We start from the raw sequence: 20727 nt of genomic DNA on the forward strand, positions 1-20727 counted from the left end.
CTCCTGTGAAGCGCCATGGGTCGTTTTACAATGCCAAAAGCGCTATATAAATACAAGTTGTTGTTGTTGTTGTGGTGCTCACCGCAAGTGCATCTGTGAATATTACAGACAAAGGGGCAATTCTCTCTCCGTGCGCCAGGTAGAATAGGCCGACGTATGCGTTCTAATCTCGTTTGTGGACGCTACCACAGGACTGGACTCCTGCTGTCCTGAATGAACCTTTGTATTTCCCGGAGTCCCCCTCTGAAGTCTGAGTGCTCGTCTGTAAAAGGTGACGGTATCAGTAGAAATGTTTTCACTGGCAGGGGTTCAAACTTAATATTGTTTCAGTCTGCAGATTGCATAATTTCAGTCGAAGGGTTGCCCTTTGCTACCTTGTAAGTAATTAAACCGTTCCTTGGCAGCTGCATTTGCAACTGAGCCGAGGCTTCAGATGAAAGGCAGTGGTAGGAAAGTTCGGTTTGAATTTTCAGTAATTAGATTTTTTTTTTTTAAATGATAACCACTTTCAGAATGACAGCGCAAGGCTTTCGCTTGCTGAGATGAGGCATGAATGCTCTCGGGTGCTTTGCTCTTCACATCCGAAGAGCTGGTTTTCTGAGTGCGTTGCCCCCTGGCCACGCGGTGCCACACCCAGCGGGAGCGCACATCCGAAAATTGCTGACGCTTCGTGGGGAGGGAACGTTTCGGGAATCACACCAGCGATTTTTCCGGCGCGCAGGTGCTGGGGGTTTGAGGCTCCGTGACGGACGAGCGAATCTCGAACACTGGCCTATTTTAGACTGCGGCGGGTTACTGCAACCTTCGCTAGCCCTGGTGCTGATCAATGGTGATCTAATCAGCAGCACTTAACTGCCAAAGGCTTGGCTGAATTACACCGAGAGGGCTGGCAGAGTTTTGCAGTGCACCGACAGATTGGGCACGCATAACCTGCTGATCAACTTCTCCACTGATGGGCGAAGTTGGTATGGAATGGAAGGCTTGGAGTACATAGAAACATAGAAACATAGAAGATAGGAGCAGGAGTAGGCCATTTGGCCCCTCGAGCCTGCTCCGCCATTCAATGCGATCATGGCTGATCATCCAAATTCAGTACCCTGTCCCTGCTTTCTCCCCATACCCCTTGATCCCTTTAGCCTTAAGAAATATATCCAACTCCTTCTTGAATATATTTAATGAATTGGCCTCAACTGCCTTCTGTGGTAGAGAATTCCACAGGTTCACCACTCTCTGGGTAAAGAAATTCCTGCTCATTTCTGTCCTAAATGGCTTACCCCTTATCCTTAGACTGTGACCCCTGTTTCTGGACTCCCCCGCCATCGGGAACATCCTTCCTGCATCTAGTCTGTCTAGTCCTGTTAGAATTTTATAAGTTTCGATGAGATCCCCTCTCATTCTTCTAAACTCCAGCGAGTATAAGCCCAATCGACCCAATCTCTCCTCGTACGTCATTCCTGCCATCCCAGGTATCAGCCTGGTGAATCTTCGCTGAACATCCTTCCTCAGATAAGGCGGCCAAAACTGCATACAATACTCAACTCTTGGGGTTTGTCCTGACTGAGCTAGGGGCATCAATTGGGCAGCGTGCCCCTGTTGGAGGGAGTATAAATCGGGGGTCCCCCTCCTGATCACTACCTCGTGATCCATGTCGGAAATCGTGCTTCAGAAAGAAAGAACTTGCATTTCTATAGCGCCTTTCACGACCTCAGGACGCCCCAAAGCACTTCACAGCCGATGAAGCACTTTTTGAATTGTAGTCACTGTTGCAAAGTAGTAAACACAACAGCCAATTTGCGCACAGCAAGCTCCCACAAACAGTCATAATGACCAGATAATCTGTTTTTTAGTGATGTTGATAAATATTGACCAGGACACCGGGGAGAACTCCCCTGCTCTTCACCAAAATAGTGGCCGTGGGATCTTTTACGTCCACCTGAGAGGGCAGACGGGGCTTCAGTTTAACATCTGATCCGAAAGATGGCACCTCTGACAGTGCAGCACTCCCTCTGTACTGCACCAGGAGCGTCAAGCCGAGGCTTTTGCGCTCAAGGTCTGCTGGAGTGGGACTACGAACCCACAACCTTCTGACCCAGAGGCGAGAGTGCTACCCACTGAGCCAGGGCTGAGACCTGAGCAGAATGGGGTTCGGCTGTGTTGCCCAGGGTTCAGTACAGAGCAACAGTCACGATCTAGACTCACACATGATGAGTGACCATTTGGAAGATGTATCTTAGCGCAAGTCAGTACCTTCTGGAGGGAAGAAATACTGGGGAGAAATTTGTGGTGAATCATTAACAATGTCCCTTTAATATTACAATGAGGGAAGCTCATAGTGGTCCTGCTCCATCTGCCTTTAGCTGCCTGGGCCCTGAGCTCTGGAATTCCCTCCCTAAACCTCTCTGCCTTTCTCTCCTCCTTTAAGACGTTCCTTAAAACCTACCTCTTTGACCAAGCTTTTGGTAATTTTTCCTAATACAGGAAACTTTCGATTAACCGGCCCCTAAATAACCGGAAATGTCGGTTAACCGGCAAAATTCAGGAGTCGGTTTCAGCTAACTTTTATAACTTTTATTACTTGCACAGCAACAAACTGAGGAAGGCAAGGGTTTGGCTGCAGCTGTTGCTAAGCTACAGAGACGCTTGCAACTTGTGGACATTGTTCTGAAGCTGTTGCTAAGCAACAGGGTTTGTTGCTTCATACGGAGCTCTAAGGTCCGTATCTTTCACTATAGCGTTCGGTTATCCGGAATTGTTGCTGAATCGGCACCACGGCGGTCCCGTCCGTGCCGGATACCAGAAAGTTTCCTGTATCTCCTTATGTGGCTCAGTGTCAAATTTCGTTTGACAATCGCTCCTGTGAAGTGCCTTGGGACGTGAGTGACGCATGTAATTACAACAAGGAACGTATGTTTTAATGAAAAAAATGAGACTATTAACACAGAAGGAGTTGCCATTCCCTCCCACTTCCAAGGTTCACTTATGGGTTTCATCCCTGGTTTTATGTTACCCACGTCCTTTCAAAGCATAAAGTTACTTTGTGTAAAAAAAAATGTTTCAAGCAAATTGAACAAGCAGAGAAGGAGTAAGCTTCAGTAACTCAGGGATCCCAAAAATAAGTACAAATGAAGGAGGCCATTCAGCCCAACTTGTTCATCCTCCCCTCCCCCACTAATGGGGGTGTAAAAATCACAATTGTTTATTTATTCCCCCAGTACTTTTTAATGTTATTTTGCATTGTGATTTTTGTCGTCACATAATGTTACCCTTCTACAAGAGTTTAATCAAGCACCGTTTTTGAATCCTGGGTTTGTGTTTTTCCATTAAATCTCCCTCGGGGCACAGCCGCCATCAGAGACGATGGTATTCACAGCGGAGGGCGCTGCCCAGCTCTTGGCTAGCACTCTAATTAACTGGGCGTTCATCTAAACGCTGTTTGTGGGATCTTGCTGTGCTCAAAGTGGCTGGTGTGAGCACCTGTACAACAATGAGTGCAGATCACTGAATAATTTACGTGTGTGAATGAACTGATCAGGCGCTATTTAGAGGCAAGTTCAGTCCTCTTTCTGGTTGGCTAGTAGTGTTTCAGCAAACTACGTCCGGACTAAGAACACAATTAAGACAAAGGTAGGCCCAGAAATTCCGAGGAAAAAAAGCTTCGATGAAAGCGACATGTTGGCAAACATTAGGAGAAATTTGGTCCCGTTCGCTGTTATTTACCCCTTTGAAACTGACCGCAACGTTGGGATCTAGCGCATGCGCGTCCTAACGCGGAAATCCTGGAGTCGCTGGTCTGTCATTCGCTGCTTCTCCACAGTCTGCTCTGCGGATCCCCCACGCCCCCCCCCCCGCCCTCGCTTTGCCCCACCCCTCGCTCCCTCGCCCCCCCACCCCCATAGCCGGCAATCTGTCCAGCCAGGGAAATGGATGAACACTTGGGTACGGTAGCATAGCGGTTATGTTACTGGTGCTAGAATCCAGAGGCTTAGAGACATGAGTTCAATGATCTAGCAACAAAAGTTCAATTCCCAGCACTAGCAGCTGGGGGATTTAAATGCAGTTAAATAAATAAATCTGGAATAAAAAGCTAGTATCAGTAATGGTGACCATGAAACTCCCGGATTGTCGTAAAAACCCATCTGGTTCACTAATGTCCTTTAGTGGAAGGAAATCTGCTGTCCTTACCCGGTCTGGCCTATATGTGACTCCAGACCCACAGCAACGTGGTTGACTCTTAACTGTCCTCTGAAATGGCCGAGCGAGCCGCTCAGTTGTAAAAAACCGCTACGAGAAACAACAAGAATAAAACTGGATGGACCCCTCGGCACTGGCTATGGACACGACAGCGGCACACCCAGCCCAGTCGACCCTACAAAGTCCTCCTCATCCAACGTCTGGCAACTTGTGCCAAAATTGGGAGAGCTGTCCCACAGACTAGTCAAGCAACATAGTTGTATTCACAGAATCATACCTTTCAGCCAATGTCCCAAACTCCTCCATCGCCACGACTTCAATGATCCGGAGACACGCGTTCAATTCCCACCACGGCAGCTGGGGATTTAAATTCAGTTCAATAAATCTGGAATGAAAAGCTAGTGTCAGTAATGAAACTACCAGGATTGTCGTAAAAACCCATCTGGTCCACTCATGCCCTTTTAGAGAAGGAAATCTGCTGTCCTTATATGCTTATATGTAATTACAGTCCCACAGCAATGTGGTTGAGTCTTAACTGTCCTCTGAAATGGCCTAGCAAGCCACTCAGTTGTCAAGAAGGGTGGCTCACCACCACCTCCTCAAGGGCAATTAGGGATGGGCAATAAATGCTGGCCTTGCCAGCGACGCCCACATCCCAGGAACGAATAATAAAAAACTTGGGCTTTTCCGTGGTAATATCGCTGTTCAATACCCCATTAAAAGTTAGACCTTGTTGGATTAGGTGTAACTGGGGTTTTAACAGCGTATTAATCGCTAAACAACCGTCATGGCCCTGAAAAACTAATTTTAATTTTGCGGAGTGTCATATTTTGCCATTTTAATAAAAATTACAATTTTTAAGAAACATAAAAATGTTTTTTTTAGATTTTTAAAAGTTTGCTCATCTTTATTTCAGGTTTACCTTTTCCCCACGTGAGAGCCCCAATCTTTGTTTTGCTCTCTGTGACATTTTTAAAAAGTCAGAATAAAAGGAGCTTCTTCACGTCCTGGTTCCCCGGTCTGTGATTAGCTGCTTAGACAGCTTGTTGACGGTCACGGCGGCATCGCGCTAGGAATCCCCGCTAAACTGCGCTGATCTCACTTGCGCGTCGATAAAGCCGAACTCCTCGCCACAGAGATCGCGAGATCTTTGTGGGGCAGCTTTCTTTCGGCGGCCGGCCGCGCGCGCCTTCGCTTCGCCGCCGCCGCCCGCAAATTCCACGCCAATAATGTGCTTTAGTGGCGGTGCCCAAACATGGCACTCGAGTCTGCTGCCGTTCTGTGCCCCCAGAACTATTTGCTGCGTTACTTGCATTGTTTATTGTACCTGCCATGCGTCCTGTTCGGCGTCTGTCAAGAATTGATATTAATGCCCTTGGCTAAAGATGCTTTGAGATACTCGCTCGAAATTGTACTAAATTGATGTCTCCGTGTATTTTTTTTAAAGTTGTGATCCAGCTCAAAATCAGATATATATTTCCTAAAATGTCAACATCACGACTGTGGCTGTTTGTGAGATCTTGCTGTGCACAAATTGGTAATTGTATTTGCCTATGTTACAAAACTTCAAGAGTCATTACCTGACTGCGTCACGCGTTGGGATGTCCTTTGGCTCACCATCCATTTTCCCCACACCTCACCTTGGGATACTTTGTGTGAGTAATCTATACGAGATTGGATCTTTGGTGCTCAAAAGACTAGAGGGAGCCTTGTATAAAGTGATTTACTACAGTTACATAAGCAGCTCCAGTACATGAAGTAAAGAGTTAAAGCGCAAAAATTATACTTACAGCACAGTCGAGAGATGCAACCTGTCAGCATCCACAAGGTTTCGAGGTGATCAATCTCGAATGGCCTTGTGAGAACACTTGAGTGTGCCCAGTTCCGCTCCGAGAATGTTCTAACATTCTACGCTTTGGATCTGCCTCGTATACATTAAATCACTCATTATATTACGGGAACTAGATTTCAATGTTTCCCCCCCCCCGTGCCAAGCAGCCTCCTAACAACTCCTGCACAGTTGCCATGCTATGTGATCCCATACACATTAGACAATCACAGCAGACGCACTGTCTCCTGACGTAGGTGTACGGGGACAGTTGCACGAACTGCTGACAATAACAACTTTGAGTCCAGAAGGCCTATTCTACTGTAAAGCCTTTTCTCACATATTCCTACAAAAATAAAAAGGTGCAGTATGCACTGTAAAGCAAGCTGCTGCTGTTGTCCTGCGGACAGGTAAAATGTCATATAAACAACAGTTTCCTTCCTTCCTTATTCTATGTCACTAATTACCATTGGCTGTATTCACTACACCATGTTGAACACAACTTGGAAGAAGCACTGAGAGTAGCAAGGGTGGGGGACTTCAATTTCCATCACCAAGAGTGGCTCGGTAGCACCACTACTGACCGAGTCCTAAAGAACATAACTGCCAGTCTGGGCCTGCGACAGGTGGTGAGAGAACCAACACGAGGGAAGAACCTACTTGACCTCGTCCTCACCAATCTACCTGTCGTAGATGCATCTGTCCATGACAGTATTGGTAGCAGTGACCACCACACAGTCATTGTGGAGACGAAGTCCTGTCTTCACACTGAGGACACCCTCCATTGTGTTGTGTGGCACTACCACCGTGCTAAATTGATAGATTTTTGGATATGTACATACATATGAACATACAAATTAAGAGCAGGAATAGGCCACTCGACCCCTCAAGCCTGCTCCGCCATTCAGTAAGATCATGGCTGATCTTATTACTCCACATTCACGCCTACCCCCAATAACCTTTCACCCCCTTGCTTACCAAGAATCTATCTACCTCTGCCTTAAAAATATTCAAAGACTCTGCTTCCACCGCCCTCTGAGGAAGAGAGTTCCAAAGACTCACGACCCTCTGTGAGAAAAAACTTCTCCTCATCTCTGTCTTAAATGGGCGACCCCTTATTTTTAAACAGTGACCCCTAGTTCTAGATTCTCCCACAAGAGGAAACATCCTCTCCACATCCACCCTGTCCAGACCCCTCAGAATCTTATATGTTTCAATCAAGTCACCTAAGGGAATCAAGGAATATGGGGATACTGCAAGAAAGTGGAGTTGAGGTAGGTCAGCCATGATCTTATTGAATGGCGGAGCAGGCTCGAGGGGGGCGTATGGCCTACTCCTGCTCCTATTACTCATGTTCTTATAACTAATAAAAAATAGTGTTCAAAAAAGATGAGAAAAAAAAACATACTTTTTTTTTAATAAGGCCCCTATGATTTTTCTCCCCCTAGGTTGCTCACAGCAGCATCCAGGTGTTTGACCTTTAATTGAGTACAGTAGTGTTGTGGTTATGATACTGGACTAGTAATTCAGCGACCTAGACTAATAACCCAGAGAATGTGAGTTCATAATCCCACTGTGCCAATTGTTCTCAGTTTAAAACTTCTGGAAATTAACCTGATCATCAATCTAATTTGCAGGAGATGGATTCAGTAATGTTAAAAACCAGGTTAGAGACCAAACTGAAACGAGGCTAATATAAAGTCGGCAGGTTCACTGCAGCGAATACACGGGAGGAACAGTGGAGTCATGTTTTCTGTTTCTGCTCTCTCTAAGCTGCAGTGAACAAGTCGAATAATGTGGCTTTCTGAGATTCAGGTCGCCAGAGCGGCCATCTCTCTGCATCGAGCAATTTTACTAATCCAGTTAATTGCCCTTGGCCAAGCGATCCTTTTTTGTCCTTCTCTATACGCAAGAGGGTGATGGTGGGGGGGGGGCAGCTTCAGAAACTCGCTTCGCAGAGCCACCTAGTGGCCAGAGCCTGCAGAGCATCGTGACTATTGACATGGCAAAATTGAATGGGAGCTGTCACAATTTTTGGTCACGCCTTGCTGTCAACAGGATTTGTGGCCGGGAAGTTGGGAGCCCTACAGAAATATTTTTAGCATGTAGATAGATTTTCCCCTTACTCTCCCTTCAAAAAAACCCAAAGTGATAGAATATTTGACACTTTAACTTAAGCAGAGGACTCCATTTATTTTTAAAGAGTGAATTATATTAACAACATTCTGCCTTTAAAGAATTATAGAGCAGAAACTGCAGGAGACTGGCAGGTTTCGGGACTGAGGCAGTGTGTTTGTACCTGGTTCTGAGGATCAGTTATTGTACAAATGTTTCATTCCTTTGTGTGCCATTTTAATACAGGCATAAACCCATTTCGTTAAGTTGTTTGTATAAAACCCATTTCAAGTGTAACTTCTGCCCTGATAATTAGCTGTAATGTCTGTCTGTTTCCTTCAGTCTTCCTGTTTTTGATTTAAAACAAAACATATTTGTTGAAACAGCGATCAGCGATCAAAGTTGACATCACTGGGACAATACAAGGCAAATTGAGTTAACATCACTGGAAATAAAAGAAAGACTTGCATTTTTATAGCGCCTTTCACAACATTTTGAAGTGGAGTCACTGTTGTAATGGAGGAAACATGGCAGCCAATTTGCGCACAGCAAGGTCCCACAAACAGCATTGTGATAATGACCAGATAATCTGTTTTTTAGTGATATTGGTTAAAAGATAGATATTGCCCCAGGACACCAGGGGGATCTCCCTTGCTCTTCTTTGAAATAATGCCGTGGAATCTCTTGCGTCCACCTGAGCGAGCAGAAGGAGGTCTCGTTCTCATCCGGAGGATGGCACCTCCGACAGTGCAGCACTCCCTCAGCACTGCACTGGAGTGTCAACCTGGATTTTGTGCTCAAGTCTCTGGAGTGGGGACTTGAACCCACAACCTTCTGACTCAGAGACGAGAGTGCTACCCACTGAGTTACGGCTGACAGCATGCGTCAAATTGGGTTATGGTGCCATTTCAGCCGTTTGTTAATTCCGCGCTCTCCGGCAGCCAGTCTCATTAACTGATTCTGTCAGTTCTTTAATGACATCATTAGCACTCGCAATGACATCAGCAAGCACTCGCAATGACATCAGTAAACAATCGCAATGACATCAGCAAGCACTCGCAATGACATCAGCAAACGCTCGCAGTGACATCAGCAAACACTCGCAGTGACATCAGCAAACACTCGCAATGACATCAGCAAACACTCACAGTGACATCAGCAAACACTCACAGTGACATCAGCAAACACTCGCAATGACATCAGCAAGCACTCGCAATGACATCAGCAAACACTCGCAATGACATCAGCAAACACTCGCAGTGACATCAGCAAACACTCGCAGTGACATCAGCAAACACTCGCAACACTCGCAGTGACATCAGCAAACACGCGCAATGACATCAGCAAACACTCGCAATGACATCAGCAAACACTCGCAGTGACATCAGCAAACACTCGCAATGACATCAGCAAACACTCGCAGTGACATCAGCAAACACTTACAGTGACATCAGCAAACACTCACAGTGACATCAGCAAGCACTCGCAGTGAGATCAGCAAACACTCGCAATGACATCAGCAAACACTCTGACATCAGCAAACACTCGCAATGACATCAGCAAACACTCGCAATGACATCAGCAAACACTCGCAGTGACATCAGCAAACACTCGCAGCGACATCAGCAAACACTCGCAGCAAACACTCGCAGTGACATCAGCAAACACTCGCAATGACATCAGCAAGCACTCGCAGTGACATCAGCAAACACTCGCAGTGACATCAGCAAGCACTCGCAGTGACATCAGCAAACACTCACAGTGACATCAGCAAACACTCGCAATGACATCAGCAAACACTCGCAGTGACATCAGCAAACACAGTGACATCAGCAAACACTCGCAATGACATCAGCAAACACTCGCAGTGACATCAGCAAGCACTCGCAGTGACATCAGCAAACACTCACAGTGACATCAGCAAACACTCGCAATGACATCAGCAAACACTCGCAGTGACATCAGCAAACACTCGCTAGTTAATCATAAAAAATTTAAACTAGAAACAACAGAATAGGCAAACTTAAGTTCATCAGATTTCTTTGCATAATGAAGCTGCCTATTTAATATGCATTTAAATTCAGTTCTGTAGAAATCTGGGGGAATGGGGCACAATACTGTTTGTTGAATAATTATGTGAGATTAATGGTGCCTGATGTAACCTTTGTTGTTATTGCGACTGGTTCTGGCAGGCTGTACATTTTTAAAACATTTCTTCTCTTGCCCTTTACGTATTCCTTGAGCATGTTTAACAAGGGAAGAAGGTTGTAATTAAGTGCGTGATTTGCAATTACAGGAAGCCTTCCCTATGAATATAAAATAGTCATCGCTGGAAACCATGAACTGACGTTTGATAAGGACTTCATTGCTGAGCTGGTGAAGCAGGACTACTACCGCTTCCCGTCTGTCTCCAAGTTGAAGCCCGAGGACTTCGACAATGTCCAGTCACTCCTGACCAATTGTATTTACGTGCAAGACTCGGAGGTGACGGTGAAAGGATTTCAAATATATGGCACACCGTGGTAAGTTTGAACTTGATTTTCAGCTGGCTATGATGGGTCCCATTGCCGACAGGAAAGGTTTTATTCGACATGATGTCTTCAATGACTGTGTATCAAACGCGTACGGGTAGCGGCGAGGAACTGTAGGACGTTTGGGAAGTTTTCCAGCAGGCTTCCCCGGCGCTATCAGGTTTGTTTCATCGAGGTCCCATTGATTCGACCCGGCACTCCCGCTGGACCGTCAAGCCAGTGATTCCTGGGGATAAGAGCTGTCTGAACTCTGGCTGTCAATGCGATTCTGACGTAAACCACATCCTCGACGAGGCAAACCCTAATCAATCAAGGTTTCCATTGTGTTGTGCCTTTGGAACGTTCACATTTCGTCCGAACCCAAAAGCAAAGCTCGAGTTGCTTGAATTGTTGAGTTTATCACAAGCAAAGTTTGCATTAAAAAACAGTACCAGTAATTCACACAGTAAAGAAAGACTTGCATTTATAGAGAGCCTTCCACATCCTTAGGACGTCCCAAAACGCTTTTCAGCCAATGAAGTACTTTATTTTGAAGTGTAGTCACTGTTATAATGTAGGAAATGAGGCAGCCAATTTGCGCACAGCAAGATCCCACAAACAGCAATGTGATAATGGTCAGATTTTTTTATGTGGGTTGAGGGATAAATATTCACCAGGACCCTGGGGAGAACTCCCCCTGCTCTTCTTTAAAATAGTGCCATGGGATCTTTTACATCCATGGAGCAGACGATAAGGGAGTCAGGGGTTATGGGGAGCGGGCAGGAAAGTGGAGTTGAGGGTAAGATCAGATCAGCCACGATCTTATTGAATGGCGGAGCAGGCTCGAGGGGCCGAATGGCCGACTCCTGCTCCTATTCCTTATGTTCTTATGACAGCCAGCAGTGGTTGTGCTCTGTAGCCAGGTCTGCTTCACCCTCACAGCCGGCTGTCGGATAGCAAGCGGTTCCTTTGGTGGAGATGAGGCAAAGAGGGAGTGGAAAAATACCAAATAAATCATAGAATCATAGAATGATGCAGCACAGGAGGAGACCATTCGGCCCATCGTGCCTGTGCCGGCTCTTTGAAGGAGCTCTCCAATTAGTCAACAACAACAACAACTTACATTTATATAGCACCTTTAACATAGTAAAAACGTCCCAAGGCGCTTCACAGGAGCTTTAACCCAAAATAATTTTAAACCGAGCCACACAAGGAGATATTAGGACAGGTGGCCAAAAGATTGGCCAAAGAGGTAGGTTTTAAAGAGCGCCTTAAAGGAAGAGAGAGAGAGGTAGAGAGGCGGAGAGGTTTAGGGAGGGAATTCCAGAGCTTAGATCCTTGGCAGCTGAAGGCACGGCCGGCAATGGTGGAGCGATTAAAATCAGGGAAGGTCAAGAGGTCAGAATTAGAGGAGCGCCGAGATCTCGAGGGCTGGAGGAGATAACAGAGATAGGGAGGGGCGAGGCCATGGAGGGATTTGAAAACAAGGATGAGAATTTTAAAGTTGAAGCGTTGCCGGACTGGGCGGGAGCCAATGTAGGTCAACGAGCACAGGGGGTGATGGGTGAACAGGACTTGGTGCGAGTTAGGACACGGGGCAGCCGAGTTTTGGACAAGCTCAAGTTTACGTAGGGTGGAATGTGGGAGGCTAGCCAGGAGTGCGTTGCTAGAGGTAACAAAGGCGTGGATGAGGGTTTCAGCAGCAGGTGAGCTGCAGCAGCAGTGGAGTCGGGCAGTGTTACGGAGGTGGAAATAGGCAGTCTTAGTGATGGAGCGAATATGTAGTCGGAAGCTCATTTCAGGGTCAGATACAACACCAAGGTTGCAAACAGTGTGGTTCATTCTCAGACAGTTGCCAGGGAGAGGGCTGGAGTCGGTGTCTAGGGAACGGAGTTGGTGGCGGGGACCGAAGACAATGGTTTCGGTCTTTCCAATATTTAGTTGGAGGAAATTTCTTCTCATCCAGTACTGGATGTCGGACAAGCAGTGTGACAAATCAAAGACAGTGTGGGGTGGGGGCAGGGCGGGGGGGGTCTTTGAGAGAGATGGGGGTGAGGTAGAGCTGAGTGTCGTCAGCGTACATGTGGCACCTGATGCTGTGTTTTCGGATGATGTCGTCGAGGGGCAGCATGTAGATGAAAAATAGGAGGGGGCCAAGGATAGATCATTGGGGGACTCCAGAGGTAACTGCGGGAGCGGGAAGAGAAGCCGTTGCAGGTGATTCTCTGGCTACGACTGGATAGATAGGAATGGAACCAGGCGAGTGCAGTCCCACCTAGCTGGATGATGGTGGAGAGGCGTTGGAGGAAGATGGAGTGGTCAACCGGGTCAAAGGCTGCAGAGAGGTCGAGAAGGATGAGGAGGGATAGTTTACCACGGTCACAGTTACATAGTCCCACTCCTCTGCTCTTTCCCCATAGCCCTGCAAATCTTTTCCCTTCAAGTATTTATCCAATTCTCTTTTGAAAGTTACTGTTGAACCTGCTTCCACCGCCCTTTCATTCAGTGCATTCCAGATCACAACAACTCGCTGCGTAAAAACATGTTTCCTCATGTCGCCTCTGGTTCTTTTGCCAATCATCAATCACCTTAAATCTGTGTCCTCTAGTTAGCGACCCTTCTGCCACGGGAAACAGATTCTCCTTATTCACTCTATCAAAACACTTTGTGATTTTGAACACCTCTATTAAATCTCCCCTTAGCCTTCGCTGCTCTAAGGAGACAATAGCAAAATACCGCGGATGCTGGAAACCATAATTAACAACAGAAAGTGCTGGAAACACTCAGCAGGACAGGCAAAATCGAGGAGAGAGAAACAGAGTCAACGTTTCGGGTCGAACCCTGCGTCAGAACTGGAAAAGGTTCGGGAGGAGAGACTTTTAAGCAGGGGGCAGGGAGGAGGGGAGGAAAGAATCAAGGGAAGGTCTGTGATAGGATGGAAGGCAGGAGAGACTGACTGACAAAAGGGATGATGGTGCAAGGCAAAATGGAAGGTAATGGGACAAGTTAAGAAACAGAAGATGGCTCCAGATGATGTGTGAATGATGATAGCAGCAACATTAACAGCCACCGTGTGAGGAAACAAGAGAAAAAAATAAATTAAAACAAAAAGAAAGAAATACAGGGGCCAATTTATAGTCTGAAATTGTTGAACTCAATGTTGAGTCCAGAAGGCTGTAAAGTGCCTAATCGAAAGATGAGGTGCTGTTCCTCGAGCTTACGTTGAGCTTCGTGGAAACAGTGTAAGAGGCCGAGGATGGAGAGGTCAGAGTGGGAGTGGAGTGGAGAATTAAAGTGACAGGCAACCGGAAGCTCGGGGTCACGCTCGCGGACTGAATGGAGGTGTAAGGAGAACAATCTCCACGTAACTCAAATCTTTCACCCTGGTACTATTCTAGTAAATCTCTGCACCCTCTCCAAGGTCTTGGCCTCCTTCCCTAAAGTGTGGGGCCCAAAATTGGACACAATACTCCAGCTGAGGCCACACCAGTGTTTTATAAAGGTTTAGCCTAACTTCCTGGCTTTTGTACTCCAGGCCTCTTTTATAAAGCCATGGATCCCGTACACAATGACGCAAAATAAAGTAACCATTCTCACAAAATGGTAGGCCCCCTAAACCCTTGTAGCCTAGAGATTCTTGTTTGCAATATTAGTTTGCAAATACTTAATGCGTTCATATGGCATGCTTCTGTTTGCCATTTTAAACCCACTTACTCTATCGCCTTTGCTAAAGTAGGAGAGGATTGTGACATAAGCCAGTTCAGTGTTTGCCCACTAATAGCGCTCGCAATAATTTAACATTACTTCAACCGCGGGTGGAGTAAGCTGGAATAACGGAATTTTGTAATCGAGAAATAATGAAGTTCCTTTAGAAACCAGGACTTTAGACTATTAAATTTATTGGAAAGGATACAGCCATGTTATATACTTGGATTGGAGCGCTGGCTTGTAAAAGAACACAGGATGGTGCTGGGTTCCCCTGCTGTGTCTCTGTCTAACACGGTAATATCAAAGGGTTGTGTTGCACTGTTGTAAACTTCGCTGGGACTTCAGTAAATTGCAGTGGAGTCTGGATTCATGGTGTGGGTTAGCAGGCAAAAAAAAGTTGCTTCTAACCAGGAAAGACTAGGATTTATGTGGCGCCTTTCACGACCTCAGGACGTGCCAAAGCACTTTACAGCCAATGAAGTACTTTTTGAAGTGCAGTACTTTTTGAAGTGCAGTCACTGTTGTAATGTAGGAAATGCGGCAGCCAATTTGCACACAGCAAGCTCCCACAAACAGCAATGTGATAATGACCAGATAATCTGTTTTTAGTGATGTTGGTTGAGGGATAAGTATTGGCCAGGACACCGGGGATAACTCCCTTTCTCTTCAAAATAGTGCCGTGGGATCTTTCAAGTCCACCCGAGAGAGCAGACGGGGCCTCGGTTTAACATCTCATCTGAAAGACAGCACCTTCTGACAGTGCAGCACTCCCTCAGCACTGCACTGGGAGTGTCAGCCTAAATTTTTATGCTCAAGTCCCTGGAGTGGGACTTGAACCCGCGACCTTCTGACTCGGAGGCGAGAGAGAGTGCTACCCACTGAGCCACGGCTGACACTGCAAGGGAGGGATGTCTCAGTGCAGACCTCCTTTGGAAATCCCTCCTTAGTCTGCTCAAAGCAGGTCTTCTACAAGTCAGTAGCTTCAAGGGGAAAGGCAACAAAAAAAATCAACTGGTTAGTGCGCTCAGGGTGATCAGCTTAAACGTGGGTAGAAGTCAGGAACAAGGCGAGACGAAAACAAACTGCAAAGGCTGGAAACCTGATAATAAAACAGGAATTCACAGCAGGCCTCTCCTCATCTGTGAAAAAGCAAAGCGGATGTGGACACCACAGTCGAAGATTGGTAATTAGAAATGACTGGGTTGGTAGTCTGATGCTTTTTTTAATATTCGTTCCTGGGCATCACTGGCAAGGCCAGCATTTATTGCTCATCCCTAATTGCCCTCGAGAAGGTGGTGGTGAGCTGCCGTCTTGAACCGCTGCAGTCCGTGTGGTGAAAGTGCTCCCAACACAGTGCTGACTTTGTCACAGTGGTTTGGTACAACTGAGTGACTTGCTCGGCCATTTCAGAGGGCAGATTAAGAGTCAACCACGTTGCTGTGGGTCTGGAGTCACATATAGGCCAGACCGGGTAAGGACGGCAGATTTCCTTCCCTAAAGGACATTAGTGAACCAGAAACAGTACAGATATTTAAACATTCATTTATTCATCCATAAACTTGAGCGAATCCTAACCTCTGCTGCCCGTGTCCTAACTCGCACCAAATGCACTTTGGCAGGAAAAATCGTAGAGCAAGTTATTATCTTAATGGCAAGAAACTGGAAAGTACTGAAGTACAAAGGGATCTGGGGGTCCTGGTGCACGAAACTCAAAAGGTTAGTGTGCAGGTGCAGCAAGTGATTAAGAAGGCCAATGGAATGTTGGCTTTCATTGCTAGGGGGATAGAATATAAAAATAGGGAGGTATTGCTTCAGTTGTACAAGGTATTGGTGAGACCGCACCTGGAATACTGCATACAGTTTTGGTGTCCATACTTAAGAAAAGACATACTTGCTCTCGAGTCAGTACAAAGAAGGTTCACTCGGTTAATCCCGGGGATGAGGGGATGGACATATGAGGAGAGGTTGAGTAGATTGGGACTCTACTCATTGGAGTTCAGAAGAATGAGAGGCGATCTTATTGAAACATATAAGATTGTGAAGGGGTTGGATCGGGTGGATGCGGGGAGGATGTTCCCGATGATGGGTGAAACTAGAACTAGGGGGCATAGTCTTAGAATAAGGGGCTGCTCTTTCAAAACTGAGATGAGGAGGAACTACTTCACTCAGAGGGTGGTAGGTCCATGGAATATGCTGCCCCAAAAAGCTGTAGAAGCTACATCATTACATAAATTTAAAACAGAAATAGACAGTTTCCTAGAAGTAAAGGGAATTAGGGGTTACGGGGAGCGGGCAGGAATTTGGACATGAGTCTAGGTTCGGATCGGACATGGCCCTGTGGGTAGCAGAGCGGGCCCAGGGGCCGTGTAGCCTGATCCTGCTCCTATTTCGTGTGTCTAATTCTGTTAGATTCAGGAGATGGTTCTGTGATAGTGGATTGGCGGTTAGGATCAGATCAGCCATGATCTTATTGAATGGCGGAGCAGGCTCGAGGGGCCGATTGGCCTACTCCTGCTCCTATTTCTTATGTTCTTATGTAAATCCCGTTCGCCCATCACTCCCTGTGCTCGCCGACCTATATTGGCTCCCTGTCCGGCAATGCCTGAGATTTAAAATCCTTATCCTCGTGTTCAAATCCCTCCATGGCCTCCCCCCCGTTTAGCTCTGTAACGTCCTCCAGCCCTACAACCCTCCCAGATCTCTGCGCTCCTCCGATTCTGGCCCCTTGTGCATCTCCCACTGCGTTCAGCCATCTAGGAATAAGCCATTCAGCTCTGGAGATCCCCCTCCAAACCTCTCCCTCTCTCTCTTCCTTTAAGACGACCCTTAAAACCGACCTCTTTGACCAAGCGTTTGGTCACCTGTCCTAATGTCTCCTTCTTTGGCTCGGTGCCGATTTTCTTTTTAATGTTTGCGCCCCTGTGAATTACCTTGGGCCATTAAAGGTGGTCTTTAAATACAAGTTGTTGTTGTTCATCATCAAAGCTGGTATCTGTTATGTCGGATTGGGAGCTCCAGTCATTTTACATACACAGGATTACATATGATATACAGCACAGAAACAGGCCATTCGGCCAAACAAGTCCATGCCGGCGTTTATGCTCCACTTGAGCCTTCTCCCACCTTTCCTCATCAAATCTATCAGCATAACCCTCTATTCCCTTCTCCCTCATATGCTTCTCTAGCCTCCCCTTAAATGCATCCATATTATTCGCCTCAACCACTCCCTGTGGTAGCGAGTTCCACATTCTCACCACTCTCTGGGTAAAGTTCTGAATTCCCGTTTTGATTTCTTGGTGACTATCTTATTTTTAAAAACTAGCAAAGGATGACGAAAAAAATAATAAAGAGAGAGAAGATGAATTATGAGAGTAAGCTGGCAAGAAACATTAAAACAGATAGTGAGAGCTTCTACAGGTATATAAAAAGGTAGAGGGTCGCTAAAGTAAACGTTGGTCCCTTAGAGGGTGAGACTGGGGAATTAATAATGGGGAACGGGGAAATGGCAGAGACTCTGAACAAATATTTTGCATCAGTTTTCACTGTAGAAGACACTAACAACATCCCAATAATGGATAATCAAGGGGCCACAGGGAGTGGGGAACTAAAGACAATCACTATCACTAAGGAAATAGTACTCGGTAAAATAATGGGACTAAAAGACGACAAGTCTCCTGGACCAGATGGCCTGCATCCCAGGGTCTTAAAAGAAGTGGCTGCAGAGATAGTGGATGCATTGGTTGCAATATACCAAAATTCCCTGGACTCTGGAGAGGTCCCAGCGGATTGGAAAACCACGAATGTAACACCCCTATTTAAAAAAGGAGGGAGGCAGAAAGCAGGAAACTATAGACCAGTTAGCCTAACATCTGTCGTTGGGAAAATGCTGGAGTCCTTCATTAAGGAAGCAGTAGCAGGGCATTTAGAAAAACATACTGCAGTCAAACAGAGTCAGCATGGTTTTAGGAAAGGGAGATCATGTTTAACAAATTTGTTGGAGTTCTTTGAGGATGTAACAAGCCAGGTGGACAAGGGTGAGCCAGTGGATGTGGTGTATTTGAATTTACAGAAGGCATTCGATAAGGTGCCATGTAAAAGGTTACTGCATAAGATAGCTCACAGAGTTGGGGGTAATATATTAGCATGGATTGAGAATTGGCTAACTAACAGAAAACAGAGAGTCGGGATAAATGGGTCATTTTCTGGTTGGCAAACGGTAACTAGTGGGGTGCCACAGGGATCGGTGCTGGGGCCTCAACTATTTACAATCTACATTAATGACTTGGATGAAGGGATCGAGTGTAATGTAGCCAAGCTTGCGGATGATACAATGATGGGTGGGAAAGCAAGTTGTGCAGAGGACTCAAAGAATCTGAAAAGGGATATAGACAGGCTAAGTGAGTGGGCAAACATTTGGCAGATGGACTATAATGTAGGAAAGTGTGAGGTTATCCACTTTGGCAGGAAAAATAAAAAAGCTAACTATTATTTAAATGGAGAGAGATTACAAAATGCTACAGTTCAGAGGGACCTGGGGGTCCTTGTACATGAAACACAAAAAGTTAGCATGCAGGTACAGCAAGTAATCAAAAAGGCAAATGGAATATTGGCCTTTATTTCAAGGGGGTTGGAGTATAAAAGCAGGGAAGTCCTGCCAAAACTGTAGAGCGTATTGGTGAGACCACACCTTGAGTACTGCGTACAGTTTTGATCTCCTTATTTAAGGAAGGATATACTTGCATTGGAGGCAGTTCAGAGATGATTCACTTGGTTAATTCCTGAGATGAGGGGGTTGACTTATGAGGAAAGGTTGAGCAGGCTGGGCCTCTACTCATTGGAATTTAGAAGAATGAGAGGTGATCTTATCGAAACATATAAGATACTGAGGGGGCTCGACAGGGTAGATGCAGAGAGGATGTTTCCCCTCGTGGGGAAATCTAGAACTCGGGGGCACAGTTTCAGAATAAAGGGTCGCCCTTTTAGAACTGAGATGAGGAGGAATTTCTTCTCTCAGAGGGTCGTAAATCTGTGGAATTCTCTGTCCCAGAGAGCCGTGGAGGCTGGGTCATTAAATACATTTAAGGTGGAGAGAGACAGATTTTTGCAAGATAAGGGAGTGAAGGGTTATGGGGAGCGGGGAGGGAAGTGGCTTTGAGCCCAAGATCAGCCATGATCTTATTGAATGGCGGAGCAGGCTCGAGGGGCCAAGTGGCCTATTCCTGCTCCTATTTCTTATTCTTATCTTACTTATATTGATGGCCTCGAGTTATGCTCTTCCCCACAAGTGGAAACATTCTCTTTGTATCCACTCTATCAAAACCTTTCATAATTTTAAAGACCTCTATTAGGTCACCCCTCAGCCTTCTTTTTTCAAGAGAAAAGAAACCCAGCCTCTTCATCCTTTCCTGATAGGTATACCCTCGCATTTCTGCTATCATCCTTGTAAATCTTCTCCGCACCCTCTCCAGTGCCTCTATATCCTTTTTATAACATGGATTTGTTGCTATTTACTCACTGGAGTTGTCACTGTTCATATCTCTCGTTCAGTGAGTGTAGGAGGTATCCAGGGCTGCCAGGTAATGTGGTTACAGTTGAAAAACTGCACAAACTGAGCAATGTGCGAGCTCGCATTTTATTACAAAACAAATATTTCGAGCGCACTGGAATAACGGAAATTTTAATCAGGAAATAATGAAATTCCCTAGAAACCAGGACTCCACCTGATCAACTTCATTGAATGGGATACAGCAAAGTGTCCGCATCACATTGGCGGCACCTCTCGCCCGTGGCCATTCATCAACCATCTTCCTGTGGCGACATTAGAGTGACAAGTCAATACTGAGAAGGAACATGTCCCACTCCTATATTTGTTCTTCATTAATCCAGATCCAGGCTGAAATCCATTGATGTTTTTATTACATCAAACTTTGTTTTTTTCTGTGCTCATTAAAGTGGAGGTGGGGGCGGGGAGTGCGAACAGGGAGGGGGCTGTTAGTGCTGAAGGATGGAACTCTTCCCATTTTAGAGAAGAAAAGAAAGAACTTGCATTTATAGAGCGCCTCAGGACGCCCCAAAGCGCTTTACAGCCAATGAAGTAGTCAGTGTTGTAATGTAGGAAATGCCGCAGCTTATTATGCACAGCAAGCTCCCACAAACAACAATAAGAACATAAGAATTAGGAGCAGGAGCAGGTCATGCGGCCCCTCAAACCTGCTCCGCCATTCAATAAGATCATGGCTGATCTTTGACCTCAACTCCACTTTCCCACCCGATCCCCATATCCCTTGATTCCCCTAGAGTCCAAAAATCTATCGATCTCAGCCTTGAATATACTCAAAGACTCAGCATTCACAGCCCTCTGGGGCAGAGAATTCC

The 20727-nt window shown here is 46.1% G+C and overlaps 1 protein-coding gene across 4 annotated transcripts in view; it reads left to right on the forward strand.

Moving 5' to 3' along the window:
- LOC147107160 (metallophosphoesterase MPPED2) overlaps positions 1-20727 on the forward strand; it is a 311144-nt gene that overhangs the window by 102039 nt on the left and 188378 nt on the right. For all 4 annotated transcript variants that reach the window (XM_086008299.1, XM_086008302.1, XM_086008300.1 and 1 more), the window contains exon 4: positions 10431-10656. In XM_086008299.1, coding sequence (XP_085864425.1) covers positions 10431-10656 — 226 coding nt within the window. The remainder of the gene's footprint in view (positions 1-10430; positions 10657-20727) is intronic.

Source organism: Somniosus microcephalus, chromosome 15, assembly GCF_052327205.1.
Source record: "Somniosus microcephalus isolate GS21.2 chromosome 15, FLI_Smic_1.0, whole genome shotgun sequence".
In the NCBI taxonomy this organism is placed as follows: domain Eukaryota; kingdom Metazoa; phylum Chordata; class Chondrichthyes; order Squaliformes; family Somniosidae; genus Somniosus; species Somniosus microcephalus.